Source organism: Acinonyx jubatus, chromosome B4 (assembly GCF_027475565.1).
Source record: "Acinonyx jubatus isolate Ajub_Pintada_27869175 chromosome B4, VMU_Ajub_asm_v1.0, whole genome shotgun sequence".
Taxonomy (NCBI): domain Eukaryota; kingdom Metazoa; phylum Chordata; class Mammalia; order Carnivora; family Felidae; genus Acinonyx; species Acinonyx jubatus.
The window spans coordinates 97,173,408-97,191,327 of NC_069387.1; the positions used below are offsets into that span (position 1 = coordinate 97,173,408).

The following is a 17,920-nucleotide window of genomic DNA, read 5'->3' on the forward strand; positions in this document are numbered from 1 at the left end:
GCCACCCAGGTGCCCCTAGAAGACTCTTAAAGTTGGAGAGAGAAAAAAGCAAAGTAGCCAGAGACTCCAGACTCAAGAAATGACACAAAGTGAACTCCATGTATTTCCTCTTTGACTCCTGTATATATTGGACTAGATATGACAGAAGCCTAAATCCCAGAAATGCCAATGGATACAGAAAATAAAAGCCTCAAGAAAAGTCTGCTCTCTCTTGACAAAGAAAAAGGGCAACCTAGTCAGAAAGAAATGTTTCTTTTTTCTTTTCTTTTCTTTGATAACCATCCGACTTCGGACAAATAACACAGGGATGGGGAGGGGAAGCAACAGTCCTCCTATCTTTTTTAGCAAAGGCTAAGTGGAGAGCCTAGACTATCATCCTTGACCGATGCTAGTAAGGGACCCCTCCCACCTCCTCTCTACCAGTGTTGTGTCAGAGGAGGCTTCTTGCCCTCATGAGGCAATAATATGGTGTCCCTTCCCTCCCAGCTAGGATGGTATCTGAAGAGGCCAATTATGGAACCTGGACTTTCACTACCACACAGAAGTAATGAAGTGTCCCTCATAACCACCTCCCCATGGTGCTAGTGGAGGCTGAGTAGGGAGCTTAGATTTTCATCCTACCTGGTAATAAAAAGGCAACCCTTACTCTCCCGGTGGGATGATGATGTCAGCAAAAGCAAAAGGGGAACCTGGATATCCATCTCCTTCCAGTAATAACAAGGTATCCCTCCTACAGGGTTAGTAAGAGTGGGGAGTCTGGACTTTCACCCACCAATCAAGTGATAAAGAGGTGGTGTCCCTTTTCCCCCACTGGAGCAGTTTTAGTGAAGACCTGCGAAAACAGGATGATTTCATAAAACCTAGAGTCTCATAACATAAAATTCAAAAAGTTAAGCACACAATGAAAAATCACTCATCATACCAAGAACCAGAAAAATCTCAATATGAATAAGAAAAGACAACAGACGCCAACACCCAGATGACAGAGACATAAGAATTATCTCACAAGAATTTTAAAGGGCTCATCATAAAAATGCTTCAAAGAGGAATTATAAAAATGCTTAAAACAAATGAAAAAATAGAAAGTGTCAGCAAAGAAATGGGAATTATAAAGAATATTTAAATGGACATTTTACAACTGAAAAATATAATAACCAAAATAAAAAATTCACTGGATGGGTACCTGCTGGCTCAGTCAGTAGAGCATGAGACTCTTGATCTTGGGGTCATGAGTTTGAGCCCATGTTGGGTGTAGAGATTACTTAAAAAAAAACTTACTGGATGGGCTCAACAGTTGAATGAAAATGACAAAAGAAAAAAAATCAGTAAACTTGAAGATAGAACAATAGAAATTACAAAATCTGAACAACAGAGAGAAAATGGACCAAAGGGAAAAAGTGAACAGATAGGGATCTATAAAGCAAGAACAAAATATCTATGTGTGTCATTGGAGTCTCAAAAGGAATAGAGAAAGATAGGGAGGGGGAGAAAAAAACATCTTAAGAAATAATGGCTGAGGACTTCCAAAATTTGGGTACAAACATGGACATAAATCTGAGTGAGGCCCAAATGTGATGAACTCAAAGAAGTTCATGCCAAGATACATCATAATCAAATTTTAGAAAATTTAAGACAAGGAAAAATGTTTAAAGCAGTGGGAAAAAAGCAATGCATTACCTAATGGAAAACAACAATTTCAAGGTCATCAAACTTCTAATCCAAATCCATGGAGGCCCAAAGGAAGTGGCACGACATTTTCAATTTCAATTTCAGTTTCAAAGAATAGTCAACCAAGAATCCTACCCAGAGGGAGAATATACTTCAGGAATGAAGGTGAAATTAAAACACTCTCAGATTCAGGAGAACTAAGATAATTTGTTATAAGCAGACCCACTCTAAAAGAATAGCTAAGGAAATTCTTCAAACACTAAGATAATGATGAAACAAGACTCTTGGACCATCAGGAGTGAAAAAAAAAGCAAAAGGTAAAAGTATGGGTAAATATAAGAAACTGTTTTTCCTTAATGTTTTCTAAATTATGTTAGACAGTTGAAGCAAAAATTATAATATTGTTTGATATGGTTCTTAAGGCATTTAGAAAAAATATTTAAGACAGTTATAGTATTGGTGGACTGAGTGGTGAAGGAACCTAAATGGAAGTAATATTTCTATACTTCACTCAAACTGGTAAAATGCTGACACCAGTAGTTTGTGACGAGTTACATAAGTTATGTAATATCTAAAGCAACCTCTAAAAATTACATATATATATATATATATATACACACACACACACATACTAAAAAGAAGTATGTATAAATCAAAGTGGAATTCTAAAAAATGTTCAAATAGTTCACAAGAAGGCAGGAAAAGTGAAACAAGTGAATGAAAAACAATGGGACCAAATAAAAAATAAACAATAAAATAGTAAACTTATGCTTTAACTTATCAATAAGTACATTAAATGTAAAATAGTCCAAATACATCAACTAAAAAACAGATTATCAGAATGGGTTTTTAAAAATGTGAGCCAACAATATGCTATAACCAAGAAAGTCACTTCAAATATAATGATTTGGATAGGTGGAAAGCAAAAGGTTAGAGAAAGACATGTCATATAAATAATAATCAAAAGAAAGCATGAGTGACTTTATAGGGGCGCCTGGGTGGCTTAGTTGGTTAAGAGTCCGACTTAGGTTCAGGTCATGATCTCAAGGTCCCTGAGTTCCAGCCCTGCCTTGGGCTCTGTGCTGACAGCTCAGAGCCTGGAGCCTGCTTCAGATTCTGTGTCTCTTTTTCTCTCTGCCCCTCCCCTCTCTCTGTGCACGCACACGCTCTCTCTCTTTCTCTCTCTCAGAAATAAATAAACATTAAAAAATTTTCTTAAAAAAAGGAAGTAGGAGTCGCTTTATTAATATCAGATAAAGTAGATTTCAGAGCAAAGAAAATTACCAGAGAACAACATTACATAATGATACAACAATCAATCCATTAAAGAATTTTTAATTAAAGTTTTATATGCCCTAAAAAACAGACCTTAGAATATAGGAAGGAAAACTGATACAACTTGAAAATAGAAAAGTTCCCAATTATATTTGGAAATCTCAACACTCTTCTCTCAACAGGCAGACAGAAAATCAGCAAGAATGTAGAAGAACCTAATACCATTAACCAACTAGGATCTAATTGACATTTACAGAAGAACACTCCACTTAACAACTAAATAATATACATTCTTAGGCAGTGCCTTGGAACATTAACCACAATTGGCCATATTCTGAGCCATAAAATGAAAATAACAAATTCAGGACAATTGAAATTATATAGAGTATGTATGTAGATTTATGATGCCTTGATATCTGGTTCAGTAAGTCCTCTAGCTTTGTTCTACTTTTTAAAGACTGTCTTAGCTGGGAATGCAAGCTGGTGAAGCCACTCTGGAAAACAGTATGTAGGTTCCTCAAAAAACTAAAAATAGAACTACCCTGCAACCCAGCAATTGCACTACTAGGCATTTATCCACAAGATACGTGTGTGCTGTTTCAAAGGGACACATGCACTCCCATGTTTATAGCAGCACTATCAACAATAGTCAAAGTATGGAAAGAGCCCAAATGTCCATCGATGGATGGATGGATAAAGAAGATGTGGTATATCTATACAATGGTGTATTACTCAGCAATCAAAAAGAATGAAATCTTACCATTTGCAATTACGTGGATAGAACTGGAAGGTATTATGCTAAGTGAAATTAGTCAGTCAGAGGAAGACAAAAATCAGGTGACTTCACTCATATGAGGACTTTAAGAGACAAAACAGATGAACATAAGGGAAGGGAAACAAAAATAATATAAAAACAGGGAGGGAGACAAAACAGAAGAGACTCATAAATATGGAGAACAAACTGAGGGTTACTGGAGGGGTTGGGGGAGGAGGGATGGGCTAAATGGGTAAGGGACACTAAGGAATCTACTCCTGAAATCATTGTTGCACTATATGCTAACTAATTTGGATGTAAATTTTAAAAAATAAAAAATTAAATTAAAAAAATACTGTCTTGGGGCGACTGGGTGGTGCAGTCGATTAAGCGTCCGACTTCAGCCAGGTCACGATCTCGCGGTCCGTGAGTTTAAGCCCCGCGTCAGGCTCTGGGCTGATGGCTCAGAGCCTGGAGCCTGCTTCCGATTCTGTGTCTCCCTCTCTCTCTGCCCCTCCCCCGTTCATGCTCTGTCTCTCTCTGTCCCAAAAAAAATAAATAAACGTTGAAAAAAAAATTAAAAAAAAATACTGTCTTTATTCAAAGACTTACTTTGAATTTTGAAATCAATTTCCACCAAAAAAGAAAAAGTTATGTGGATTTTCTTTAGAAATGATTTAAATTTCAATATCCAATCCTCTCTAATATTAACTGTCCCAGTTCATAAACATTTTATATCTATTCATTTAGTTAAGTCTTTACAAATTTATCTTAGTGATATTTTGTAGTTTTTCAGTGTACAGATTTTTTATGTCATTTATTGGATATATTTTTATATATTTGTTATCTTTGAAGCTATTTGTTTCTAAAGTATATATGGAAATACAATTTTGTGTATTTTACTACATTTACTAATTTCACTTTTTTCATACAGTATTGTTGGTGCATTCACTTGAATTTTCTATGTAACCCAGTCTTGTTATGTATGAATAATAACAGATTCCAATAATGATACATTTCATATCTTTTTATTATGTATTTATAGCTCACATATTTTATTATACCACCTAACCCCCTTATTATTTTGTTTTATTATTATTTTTTAATTTAATGTTTATTTATCTTGAGAGAGAGAGAGCAGGGGAGGGGCAGAGAGAAAGAGAAAGAGAATCCCAAGCAGGCTCCACACTGTCAGTTCAGAGCCTGATGAAGGGCTTGATGTCACGAACTTCGAAATCATGACCTGAACTGAAATCAATAGCTGATTGTTCAATTGATTGAGCCACCCAGGTGTCCTGTCCCCTGTATTATTTTAAATAAAAATAATGAGACATCTTGTTACATTCCCAATTTGGGAGGAAAGCTTTCAATATCTTACCATTATATCTTGATGCCCATGGAAGAGTTTTTTGTTTGTTTTTGGTTTTGGTAGATATTCTTAATCAAATTAAAAACATTTTATTCCTAGCATTCTAAGAGGCATTTTCTCTTTTTAACTATGAATGGGTATTCATCTTTCACTTATGATATATTTTCATGACCTGAATTACTAAACCAAGAATTCTCGGCTTATTTAAATCACATTCAACTATATTTGTTGAGTGCCTCTACTGTACCAGGCCATCTGCGAGGTATTGGAAATACAAAGATAAACTGTCATAGAATGGGTACTAAATGTTTCTGAAGCAGAACTAAAAATAATGACTAACTACAAACATAATACAAAAAAAATCTATTTTTTATTAAAATAAATTTTTAAAAAGTTGAATTGATTACAATCATTAGAATAACTTTAATCCAAGCAAACATGCACAATTGAATTTAAATTCTTATCTTTCAGACTTGGGATGATGGTTTAGCGCAGGTTGCTAAAGCGTGGGCAAACAAGTGCAAGTTCAAACACAACTCCTGTTTATCAAAATCCTATGGATGTCATCCGACTTTTCAATATGTTGGAGAAAATATCTGGCTAGGCGGATTCAGCATATTTTCACCAAGATTGGCTGTTATTGCTTGGTTTAATGAAACTGCATTTTATGATTATAATGCCCTATCATGTTCCAAAGTTTGTGGCCATTACACACAGGTAAATATTTGATATTTTATTGATTAGTTCTTCTTTATGCACATTTCGATCAAAAGACAACTTTTTGAGCGTTTTCTTTTAAGTGTCTTTTGAGTATCTAAAAAATACACCTTTATTTGAAAGCTATTTATACTGGGAATAGAATTCTATGTACTGATTTTTTTGTGTATTTGTTTGTTTTGTTTTTCTGAGTTTAAAAATCTTAAAAAGTGAGACTGTCATCTCACTTGCATTGTTTCCAGCTAGAAATCTACTATAATCTTTTATTTATTCCTTCGTACTTAATGTGTCTTTTTGCTCTGACTGCCTTTAAACCGTTTCCCATTATTACAGGTCTCCAGCAGTTTCATAATAATGCACTGCAGTTTTCTTCATGCTTTTTGTGCTGCTGTTTACTAAGCTTCTGGGGACTGTAGGTCTATGGTTTAAATCAAATTTTGAAAAATGTTTGCCATTATTTCTTCAAATATTTACCATTCTCACTTGTTCCTCCCTTCAGAGTTGTTACCCATGTAGAAGACCACTTAAAGTTTTTCCATAGTTGACTGATGTTTTCTTCTCTCTTGATTATTTCCCCTCTATGATTAATTTCAGAGAGTCCTATTGCTATACCTGAAGTTCACTATTTTTTCCTCTTTTAATATCATCAATGACTGTATCTAGTATGTTTAATCTTTCATCTAGCTTTTTAATCACATGGGATACAGTTATAGTCACTATTTTAATGTTTTCCCTCCTAATTTACCATCCATGTTAGTTCTGTGTTAGTTTAAATGGATTGATTTTTCCTCTTCGTATGGGTCAAATTTTCCTGCTTCTTACCCCACTGGAGAAATTTTATTATATTTTCAACTTTGTAAATTTTGCCTTTTTGGATGCTGCATTTATTTATATAACTATAAATATTCTTGAACTGTCTTCTGGGATAGTTACAACCAATTTTCATCTGAAAATTGGTTCCTGTAAGGCAAGACTCTTATGCAGATTCTACCCAATGCCCCAGAAATTGATATTTTCCAGTGTGGCTAGTAGAAATAGGCTCCCTTCCTAGCCCTGTTTAAGTCTTAGCATTCTTTCCTCTAGTTTTTATAGGTAGTTCTTTCCCGGACCTAGGGTAGTTTCTTCACATGCATGCTGATTAATGCTTTGCTGAATTGATGGTGAGGACTCCTTGTAGATCGCTATAGTTGTGTCACTGTATGATTTTTACCACCCCGGTGCTATGTTCCTGCCTCCTTGGTCTCCCCACATTTTCAGCTCTGCCTCTGAATCAGCTGAATTCAGCTGTGTGAATCCATCAAGCTTCTCCTGGTTTCCCACACCTCAACCCCCCACCTCCCCAGCCATGACCTGGAAACTCACAGCAATAATCTGGAACAATTGTACAGCCTGAATCTTTTCCTCTCAAACCACAGTGGGCATTGATGTTAGTTGCCTGATGTTAGTACCTTGAAAACATTATTTCCTGTTATTTTTCCAAGTATTCTGGTTGTTTCAGTGGGAATTTTTGGTGAGAAGTAGAGGTCACTTTTAAGCTAAGCTAATCCTGAAAATGGCACTGAGCTCCTATGAAGCCTCATTTGAGTGACAGAAAGGGCTAACTGTCTTCTCCAAACTTACTCATCTGTATAAGATGTATACAATGACTCAAAGCAAGTCATTTTTATCAGAGAAGCACTGAACAAAGAGGTTAGCAGCTTCCATGCTCCCCCTCTATTCACCCTTTGCCCAATAACAGGACACTATAAGTCTGGACACTCTTCTCAGGATAGATGTTGTCTGCAAAGAATATAGTTTGGCTACTGCTGGGAAAATTGAAAGAATAGAATCCAAATGTCAGGTGTACTGATAACAAGCAGAATGCAATATCCCTAATATGGCATCAAGACCAAGTTACAACCTTTATATAATCCTTTGACTCTCTCTCTTTTGTTTCCAGAAAAAAGGAACCTTTTCCCAAATAACCCTCCTCCCCTAGCATTGCTGCATCAGAATTGGAAGTTCACTCCTCACGGGCTAATTTACACATACGCTTAGGTAATTAGGAATGGGTGCATTCTTCCTATTGGTTCAATAACTGTATCTTGCTTATGTTCTAAACAAAATAAGCCAAAAATTTTTTGCATTTACCATTGCAGATATTCATACTGAAGTTACAACCAGTGTTTGCATTGTCACATCTAGTCCCTTTAATGAAAGCAATACATTTTAAACCTACACATAGTCAATATTTACTTTTACCATTCCCAAAGCCAAAACAGAATCACAACTTAGATACATTAAACAAACAGAATTTTATGGAGTTGTCATTTATTCGTGAACCAAATTTTTAGACATGGTTTCCTAAAATATATACATGCTTGCAGTTGTATAGCTTATTAACTTTTTGAAACATTCAAAAGGAAAAGGATCTCTTTTGGATCTAGCTTCATTTCATTTTATTAAGTAGGAAACTAGAATTTATCTGTCAGAATTTATCTGTCAGTCTCTAAAGCCACAGAGATGGTTAGAAGCAAAACTCATTTCTTAATTCTCAGTTCACTGTCCTTTTTATTACCCTTTGCTTTTTCTCAGGCAACCAAAGAGGCATTAAAATATATTTTGCAAAACTGTTGATTCTGGCTATACCTACGCCATGGGAAATAGTGACTAACACATCAGTTTATAAAATATGTTAATAAATTTTGTTAACCAAATTATAAAATAAATGAATTCAGAAAATTCATTTATGTTGCAAAATCTATTTTAACTTTCCCTGGAGGATTTTGCTTTTCAAATGGAGGAAATCAGTATTCTCCCTTAATTCATTCAGGAAATAGAGAAAAATTCCCTTCTATCATTGTCACAAAGAAATAGTAATCTGCTTCACTTTTTTTCTCTCTCTCCCCATGTCTGGTTTTCCATAGGAGTCTTCTTCTTTTTGAATAACTTTGCTATTCTTTGCAACTAGACAAAAATAAAGATTCACCTTATCTGTGTCAGGCATCTTTCTTCAGTAAACTCATTATGTCCTTAATCTCTATCCCTGTCTGTCTCTTGTGACTTAACAAAAGTAAGAATATGGTTAAGACCACAAAATTTGAAATGTGATCATAAATGAAGTAGAATATTTCTGATAAAAAGAAAGAAAATTTCATTATTGCTTTCCCTTATATTATGATTTTAATATCATTTGTATGATGTGCCCATGGAGAAAATTTAAATATATTTCATAAGTCATCTAAAAAATATAACTGTTTATGTTATATTCTCCTTTTGATTTATGAGAATTAACAGTGAGGAAAAACTAGTTAGCCCTCAGGAGAGCAGACTTAACAAAATAGTTGTTTAATAGTAAAAATTAAAGAAAAAAACACAATAAATAGCGTGCATTCATTTTTGATAGCATGATAAAGATTAGACCTGTTCTCATAATGCATTGTTTCCATAAAGTTGTTTTACATATTTTATTTTAAAATTCCTTTCCTTATAGGTAGTTTGGGCCAATTCATATAAAGTCAGTTGTGCAATTACAATGTGTCCTACACTTGGGAACCATGAAACTGCCATATATGTATGCAACTATGGACCTGCGTAAGTTATTTTGCTATTCAAAATATTTTAAATTAAAATACATGTTAAGAATTGTTTCCAAAATAGAACCTTATACTAAAGAGACAAGTATATTTTTGATAAGTGAAGTCTCGTGCTCGCTTCGGCAGCACATATACTAAAATTGATAAGTGAAGTCTCTCTCTATAACACCACTCAAAAGAAATACATTAAAATAGAAGGTGGTGAGAGAATATTACCTTATGTAAAAAAATTATACCTGTCATGAAATAATTAAACTTGAGAGTGAACATTATGGAAACTTTAAAGTTTAAAAAAAAAAAGATAACAAAATACATTGTCACAGTAATATCTAACTATTTGGAACACAAAATAGGGTGGCAGAGGCTTATCTAGTGTAACATACTGGGGATGAGTAAATGATTGAGAATGACAGTGAAAAGCATATTTTTCTAGGAAAATAATATCATAATTTTTAATTGCCTTGCTGATAACTTTATATCTAATGGAAATAGAACATTAGCCTAAGGGGAATCCCAAACAATGACATTCTGGAACTCTTATCCCAATACATAGAAACATGAAAGAAGATAAAAATCAGTTAGTAGTTCAAATCTTTTAACAAACAAAATTTTAAAAACAAAATGTACAAAAAAATGAAAACGCAGGCAAAGAATAAATATATATAATTTGCAAAACTAATCTGATATGTGCAAAAATTGCCATGGAGAGGTACAAAATGTGTACATCTCTTTCTGTATTTTCTATGGTTCTCTCTCAGTTAAAAATAAAAACAAGAATGACAAATACACACCCTTAAAACTTGGGGCAGAGTACAATTTTTATAAATACCAGAGAAATTGCAGAACCACTGAATGCTTATTTATTACCATTCAAAATAGAATACACAGAGAAAAAAGAATCCAAAAAAGATAAAAAGAGCATCAGTTATCTGTGAGATAAGTTTAGGGAGAAATGGTTTCCTGAAAGACACAGGGACAGAAAAATATTTGAAGAAATATGGCCCCAAACTTTCCAAGCTTAAGGAAAATTATAAACTCACTGACCCAAGAAGGCTAACAAATCCCAAATCTGCAGAAAGAAAACTACACCAACTCACCTTAAAATAAAAAATTTCAAAACCACTAATAAAAGAACATTTTAAAAGCAACCAGACAACTAAGACATGTTACCTACAGAGGAAAAGATAAGGATGATAGATTTTTCAGTGGAAATAATGTCAGAGACAGAACAGCAATATCTTTAAATACTGGAAGAAAAAAAAACTGTCCACTGAAAATTTTATATCTTTTGAAAATCTTTCAAAATTAACAAACCATTGGAAATGGTAACCACATGGGTAATATATAGGATGTTTTTCTTATTATTTAACTCTCTTTCAAAGATAATTATTTAATTAAAGATAACAGCAGTATATTGTGAGAGTTACAACTACACAAAATTAAAATATGTGAGAACTGTAGCACAAAGCTTAAAAGAGAAAAATGGAAGTATATTAAGGTTCTTCTACTGTACATTAAGTGCAATAATTTAACTTGACTGTGTTAAGTAGAAGATACATATTATAAACCCTAAAGTAACTACTTGAATAATAAAACAAACAGCTATAGCAAAGACACCAGCAAAGCATGTAAAATTAGATTTCAAAATATTCAATTAATACAAAGAAAGGCAGAAAAAGAGGAAAAGGGAATAACAAACAGATGAGACAAACAGAATAAATAAAATGATAGCCTCAACCTAACTTGAATCAATAATCACATCAAATGTAAATGGTATACCCAAAGTAAAAGGAGGAGATTGCAAGATTGGATAAGAACTCAAGAACCAATTATATTCTGCCTGCAGGAGCACATTTTATTTCTTTTAAGATTTTACTTTTAAGTAATCTTTACACCCAATGTGGGGTTCTAACTCAGAACCCTGAGATCTAGAGTTACATGCTCCACTGACTGACACAGCCAGGCACCCCTATGAAAGCACACTTTAAATATAAAGACAGAAATAACAAGAAATCAACCACAAGAAAAAGTCTGTAAAGAACATAAATATACAGAGGTTAAATAATATCCTACTAAACAACAAATGAGTCAAATAAGAAATCAAAGGGGAAATACAAAAAATACATGGAGACAAATGAAAATTAAAACACAACAGTCCAAAACCTTTGGGATGCAGCAAAAGCTGCTCTAAGAGAGACATTTATAATAATACAAACCTACTGCAAGAAGCAAGAAAAATCTCAAATAAATAACCTAACCTTTACTTAAAGGAGCTCAAAAAGAAAAGAAACAGGGGCACATGGGTAGCTCAGTTGGTTAAGCATCTGATTCATAATTTCTGCTCAGGTCATGATCCCAGGGTTGTGTGATTAAGCCCCGCATCAGGCTCTGTGCTAAGCTTGGAGCCTGCTTGGGACTCTCTCCCTCTCTCTCTCTGCCCCTCCCCTACTCACACTCTCTATTTCTCTCTCAAAATAAATAAATAAACATTTAAAAAAGAAAAAGAAAAAAACCCCAAAACATCAGAAGGAAAGATATAATAAAGATTAGAGCAGAAATACACAAAATAGAAACTAAAAAAAAGGAAAGAAAGAAAAGAAGAATGAAAGAAAGACACACAATAGAACAAATCTATAAAACTAGAATCTGGTTCTTTGAAAAGATAACCAAAATTGATAAACCTTTAGTTGGACTCATTGAGAAAAAAAAAAAAAAGAGAGAGAGGCAGTACTCAAATAAAATCATAAATGAAAGAAAATAAATAACAAATGATACCATAGAAATATAAAAAATTCTAAGAGAATATTATGAAAAATTATATACCAACAAATTGGACAACCTAGAAGAAATGAATAAATTCCTAGAAACATATAACCTACAAAAACTGAATCAGGAAGAAATAGAAAATTTGATCAGATTGATTATCAGCAATGAAATTGAATCAGTAATCAAAAAGCTCCCCAAAAAACAAAAGTTCAGAACCAGATGACTTCACAGGTGAATTCTACAAAACATTTAAAGAAGTAATTCTTTGTCTTCTCAAACTATTCCAAAAAATAGAAAAAGGAAAATTTTTAAATTCATTCAATGAGGCTATTACCTTGATAGAAAAACCAGATAAAGACATCACAAAAAAAGAGTACTGTAGGACAATATCTCTGATGAACACAGATGCAAAAATTCTCAACAAAATATTAGCAAACCAAACCCAACAATACATTTAAAAATCATTCACCATGATCAAGTGAGATTTATTCCTGGGATGCAAAGGTGGTTCAATATTCACAAATCAATTAACATGATATATCACATCAATAAAAGAAAGGATGAAAAACATATGATCATTTCAATAGATGCAGAAAAAACATTTGACAAAGTACAACATCCATTCATGATAAAAAACCCTCAACAAAGTAGGTTTAGAGGGAACAGATGCCAACATAACAAAGGCCATATATGAAAAACCCACAGCTAATATCATACTCAATGGTAAAAAACGGAGAGTTTTCCCCCTAAGATCAGAAACAAGACAAGAATGTCCACTCTCACCACTTTTATTCAACATAGACACAGCAACCAGGAAGAAAAAGAAATAAAAGGCATCCAAATTGGTAAGGAAGAAGTAAAACTTTAATTATTTGCATATGTCATGATATTATATATAGAAAACCCTAAACTCCACCAAAAAAACTACTAGAACTGATAAATGAATTCAGTAAGGTTGCAGGATACAAAATCAATGTAGAGAAATTCATTGCATTTCTATACACTAATAATGAAGTAGCAGAAAGAGAGATTAAGAAAACAATCCAATTTACAGTTTCACCAAAAATAATGAAATATCTAGGAATAAATTTAACCAAGGAGGTGAAAGACTATAAAACATTGATGAAAGAAATCGAAGACAACAGAAATAAATGGAAAGATATTCCATGCTCATGAATTGAAAGAACAAGTATTGTTAAAAATGTCTATACTACCCAAAGCATCTATAGGTTTAATGCAATCCCTATCAAAATACCAATAGCATTTTTCACAAAAGTAGAACAAATAATGCTAAAGTTTGTACAGAACCACAGAAGATATCAAATAGTCAAAGCAATCTTGAAAAAGAATAAAAATGGAAGTATCACAATCCTAGATTTCAAGATCTACTACAAACCTATAATAATCAAAACAGCATGGTACTGACACAAAAACAGACACAAAGATCAATAGAAGAGAATAGGGAGCCCCAAAAGAAACCCATGATTATACGGTCGATTAATCTTTGACAAAGAAGGCAAGAATATGCAATGGAAAAAAGACAGTCCCTTCAACAAATGGTGCTGAGAAAGCTGGACAGCTACATGCAAAAAAAAAAAAAAAAAAAAAAATTACACTGGACCACTTTCTTACACCATATACAAAAATAAACTTAAAATGGATTAAGGACCTAAATGTGAGACATGAAACCATTAAAATCCTATAAGAGAACATAGGCAGTAATTTTTCTGACATTGGTCATAGCAACATTTTTCTAGATATGTCTCCCAAGGCAAGGGAAACAAAAGTAAAAATAAACTATTGGAACTATATCAAAATAAAAAGCTTCAGCTCAGTTAAGGAAATAATCAACAAAACTAAAAGACAACTTACTGAATGGGAGAAAGATATTTGGAAATGACATATCTGATAAAGGATTAGTATCCAAAATGTATACAGAACTTATACAAGTCAACACACACACAAAAACAAATAATCCAATTAAAAGTGGGTCAAACAGGGGCACCTGAGTGGCTCAGTAAGTTAAGCATCCAACTTCAGGTCAGGTCATAGTCTCATAGTTTGTGAGTTCTAGAGTTCTAGCCCCATATCAGGCTCTCTGCTGTCAGCACAGAGCCCACTTCAGATCCTCTGTCCCCCTACCCACTGCCCCTCCCCTGCTTGTGTGTGCATTTGCACGCACTCTCTTATTCTCAAAAATAAATAAACATTAACAAAAATAAAAATGGGTCAAAGACATGAATAGACATTTCTCCAAAGAAGACATACACATGTCCAACAGACATATGAAAAGATGCTCAACATCACTTATCATCAGGAAAATGCAAATCAAAACCACAATGAGGTATCACCTCACACCTGTCAGAATGGCTAATATAACAAACTAATGAAACAACAAGTATTGGTGAGGATGTGAAGAAAAAGGAACCCTCATGCACTGTTGGTGAGAATGCAAACTGCTATAGCTACTGTGGAAAACAGAACTACCATATGATCCAGTAATTCCACTACTGGGTATTTATCCAAAGAACATGTAAACAGTAATTCAAAAATATATATGTACCCCTATGTTTATTGCAGCATTATTTACAATAGCGAAATTATGGAAGCAACCCAGCTGTCCATCAATTGATGAATGGATAAAGAAGCCATATATATATAATGGAATATTACTCAGCCATAAAAAAGAATAAAATCTTGCCACTTGCAAGAACATGGATGGATTTAGACAGTATAATGCTAAGTGAAATAAGTCATCCAGAGAAAGAAAAATATCATATGATTTCACATTTATGGAATCTAAGAAAGAAAACAAAGAAAAAAAGGGACAAACCAAAAAAACAGATTCTTAACAACAGAGAACATACTAATGGTTACCAGAGGGGAAGTAGGTGGAGGAATGGGAATAGGAAGGAATTAAAAGAGTACACTTTTCATGATGAACACTGAGTAATTTGTAGAATTGTTGAATCACTATATTATACATCTGAAATTAATATAACCCTGCATGTTGACTATACCTGGAATTTAAATAAATAAATAAATATGTATATACATACATACATAAATACAATTAAAATAAATCAAAAAACAAACAAAAATAGATTAAAAGTACAAGAATGGAGAAGGTTTACTATGCTAATATTAGGTAAAAGAAAGCAGCAGCATCTATACTAATAACAGATAATGTGGATTATAGAGCAAAGAATAATACCAAAAATAAAGAAGGTCGTTTCAAAATGACAGTAGGGTTAATCAAGAAGCAACCTGAATGAAATGGAAAAGTTCCTCCAGGAACACAAATTGCAAAGGATAAATGAAATCAAGGAAAACCACAGAGCAGTATCTCTTATGAACATAGGTACAAAATTATAAACAAAATTTAGCATTCGAATCCAACAATATAGTAAAAGCATAATACACCTTGTCCAAATAGAATTTATTCCAGGAATATAGGGGTGATGTAGCATTCTAAATACATCCATCACTGTAATTCACCATAGAAATCAACCTAAAAATAAAGATCACATGATCATCTCAACAGATTGAGAAAAAGCCAAACATTCATTCCTGATAAAAGCTCTCAGCAAGCTGGAAACAGAAGGGAACTTCTTAAACCTAATAAAGGGCATCTGTGAAAAACCTATATATAATATTATACCAATAGTAAAACACTTTTCCACAAAGTACCAAAGAGTAAATATGTTAGGCTTTGCATGCCATATACATTCTGTTACCTTCATCTTTGTTTTTATTTTGTTTTAAAAAGTCCATTAAGAATTAAAAAAAAAAAATTCTTTGCTTGCGGACTACACAAAAGCAGGCCAGATTTGGCCTATGTGTCATACTTTGCTGACTTCTGGTCTATAGGTCTATATAAAAAAAATCTAATGGAATCTATGAAAATTCTTCTAAAACTATTAAGTAAATTTAGCAATTTTTCAGGATATAAGATCAATATACAAAAACTCAATTACATGTCCATATACTAGCAATAAACAATCATAAATTGAATTAAAATAACTACCATTTATAACTGCATCAAAAATATAAATTATCTAGGGATAAATCTGGCAGAAGATACAAAAGACCTATACACTGAAAACTACACAATATTCATGACAGGGATATCTGGGTGGCTCAGTTGGTTAAGTGTCCCACTTGATTTCAGCTCAGGTCATGATCTCACCATTCGTGGGATTGGCTCCCCCACTGGGCTTTGCACTGAGAGCACAGAGCCTGCTTGTAATTCTCTCTTCCCACTCCCCTGGTTGTGCAATGTGCATGTGCTCTCTCTCAAAATTAATAAATAAACATTTAAAAAAATATATTCATGACAGAAATTAACAAAGAAACAATGGGAGAGATTATACCCTATTAATGGATTAAAAGACTCAATATTGTCAAGATGCGATTTTCACTGAAATGACCTATAAATTCAGTACAATCCCAATAAAAATTCCAGATTTTTATTGTAGAAATTGACAGATTGATCATAAAATTTTTATGGAAACAAAAAGGACTTAGAATAGCCAAATCAATGCTGAAAAAAATTGTAGAGCTAACATTATGTTTTCCAGAATTATTAAAGCTAGAATAATCACAACATTGTGATATTAATGTAAAATTAAATAGATCAGTGGAACAGAATGTAGAGTTCAGAAATAAACCCCATAAATGGCTGTTCACATATGTTCAACTAGTTTTCCAAAAATGCACAAAGACAATGCAATGTAAAAAAGATTTTTAAACAAATGGTTCTGGAACAGTTTATCATCCATATATAACAAACAAAAATAAACTTAGATCTACAAAACACGCAACCTATAATAATGAACTCAAAACGGATCATAGACTTAAATGTTCCAACCCAAAACTGTTGGAAGAAAACACAGATGAAGCCTTTGTGACCTTAAGATAGCCCCCAATTTTTTTTAGCTATCACATCAAAACCATGATCCATAAAAGAACAAATTGATAAGTTGGGTTTAATTAACATTTAAAATTAATGTTTTTCAAAGACACTGGTAAGAAAATGAAAAAACATGCCTCAGGGAGAAAATGTTTGTAAAGCATCTATAATAAAGGTCTTATATTGAGAATATGCAATGAACTCTCACAATTCAATATTAGGAAAAATTAAAATTAAAATTTTTTTTTAAATGGACAAAAGATTAACAGGGAAGAAATGCAGATGGCAAATAAGCACAAGAAAAAATTCTCAACATCATTAATCATTAGGGAAACACACATTAAAACTACAATGAATACCACTACATAATTGGAATGGCTAAGGACTGGCCAATCCAAATCCAGACAAGGAAGTAAAGCAATTAGAATTCTCAAGACTGCTGGTAAAGATATAGTGTTACAACTACTTTGTAAAACCTGTGTGGTAGTTACATAAAAAGTTAAATATGCACCTAGCACATGATCTATTCATTTCACTTCTAGGTATTTATCCAAGGAAATGTAGGTGCACATAAAGACTTGTAGAAGAATGTTCAAAGTGTGCACAGTAACTTTATTTGTAATAGTCAAAATCTGTAATAACCCAAATGTCCATCAACAGATGAATAAATAAATTGCAGCATATTCTTTAATGGAATACTACTACTCATGTTATTAATGTTTTTCTTTGTGTACTCTAGGTACGTAATACTTTTCAAAGTCTTCCACAGATACAGAGATGGGTGAGGGGTGGAGAAGAGGTTTCTTAAATGTAACAATTTACCTTACTGAAAAGCAGGCATAATAGTTGCAAATCTTTTTGGTACCTCATCAAACTGAACTAAG

At 33.2% G+C, this 17,920-nt stretch overlaps 1 protein-coding gene across 1 annotated transcript in view; it reads left to right on the forward strand.

Moving 5' to 3' along the window:
• GLIPR1L1 (GLIPR1 like 1) overlaps window positions 1-17,920 on the forward strand; it is a 36,132-nt gene that overhangs the window by 12,579 nt on the left and 5,633 nt on the right. The window contains exons 2-3 of the mRNA XM_015063674.3: window positions 5,538-5,783; window positions 9,256-9,356. Of these exons, the coding sequence (XP_014919160.3) occupies window positions 5,538-5,783; window positions 9,256-9,356 (347 nt within the window). The remainder of the gene's footprint in view (window positions 1-5,537; window positions 5,784-9,255; window positions 9,357-17,920) is intronic.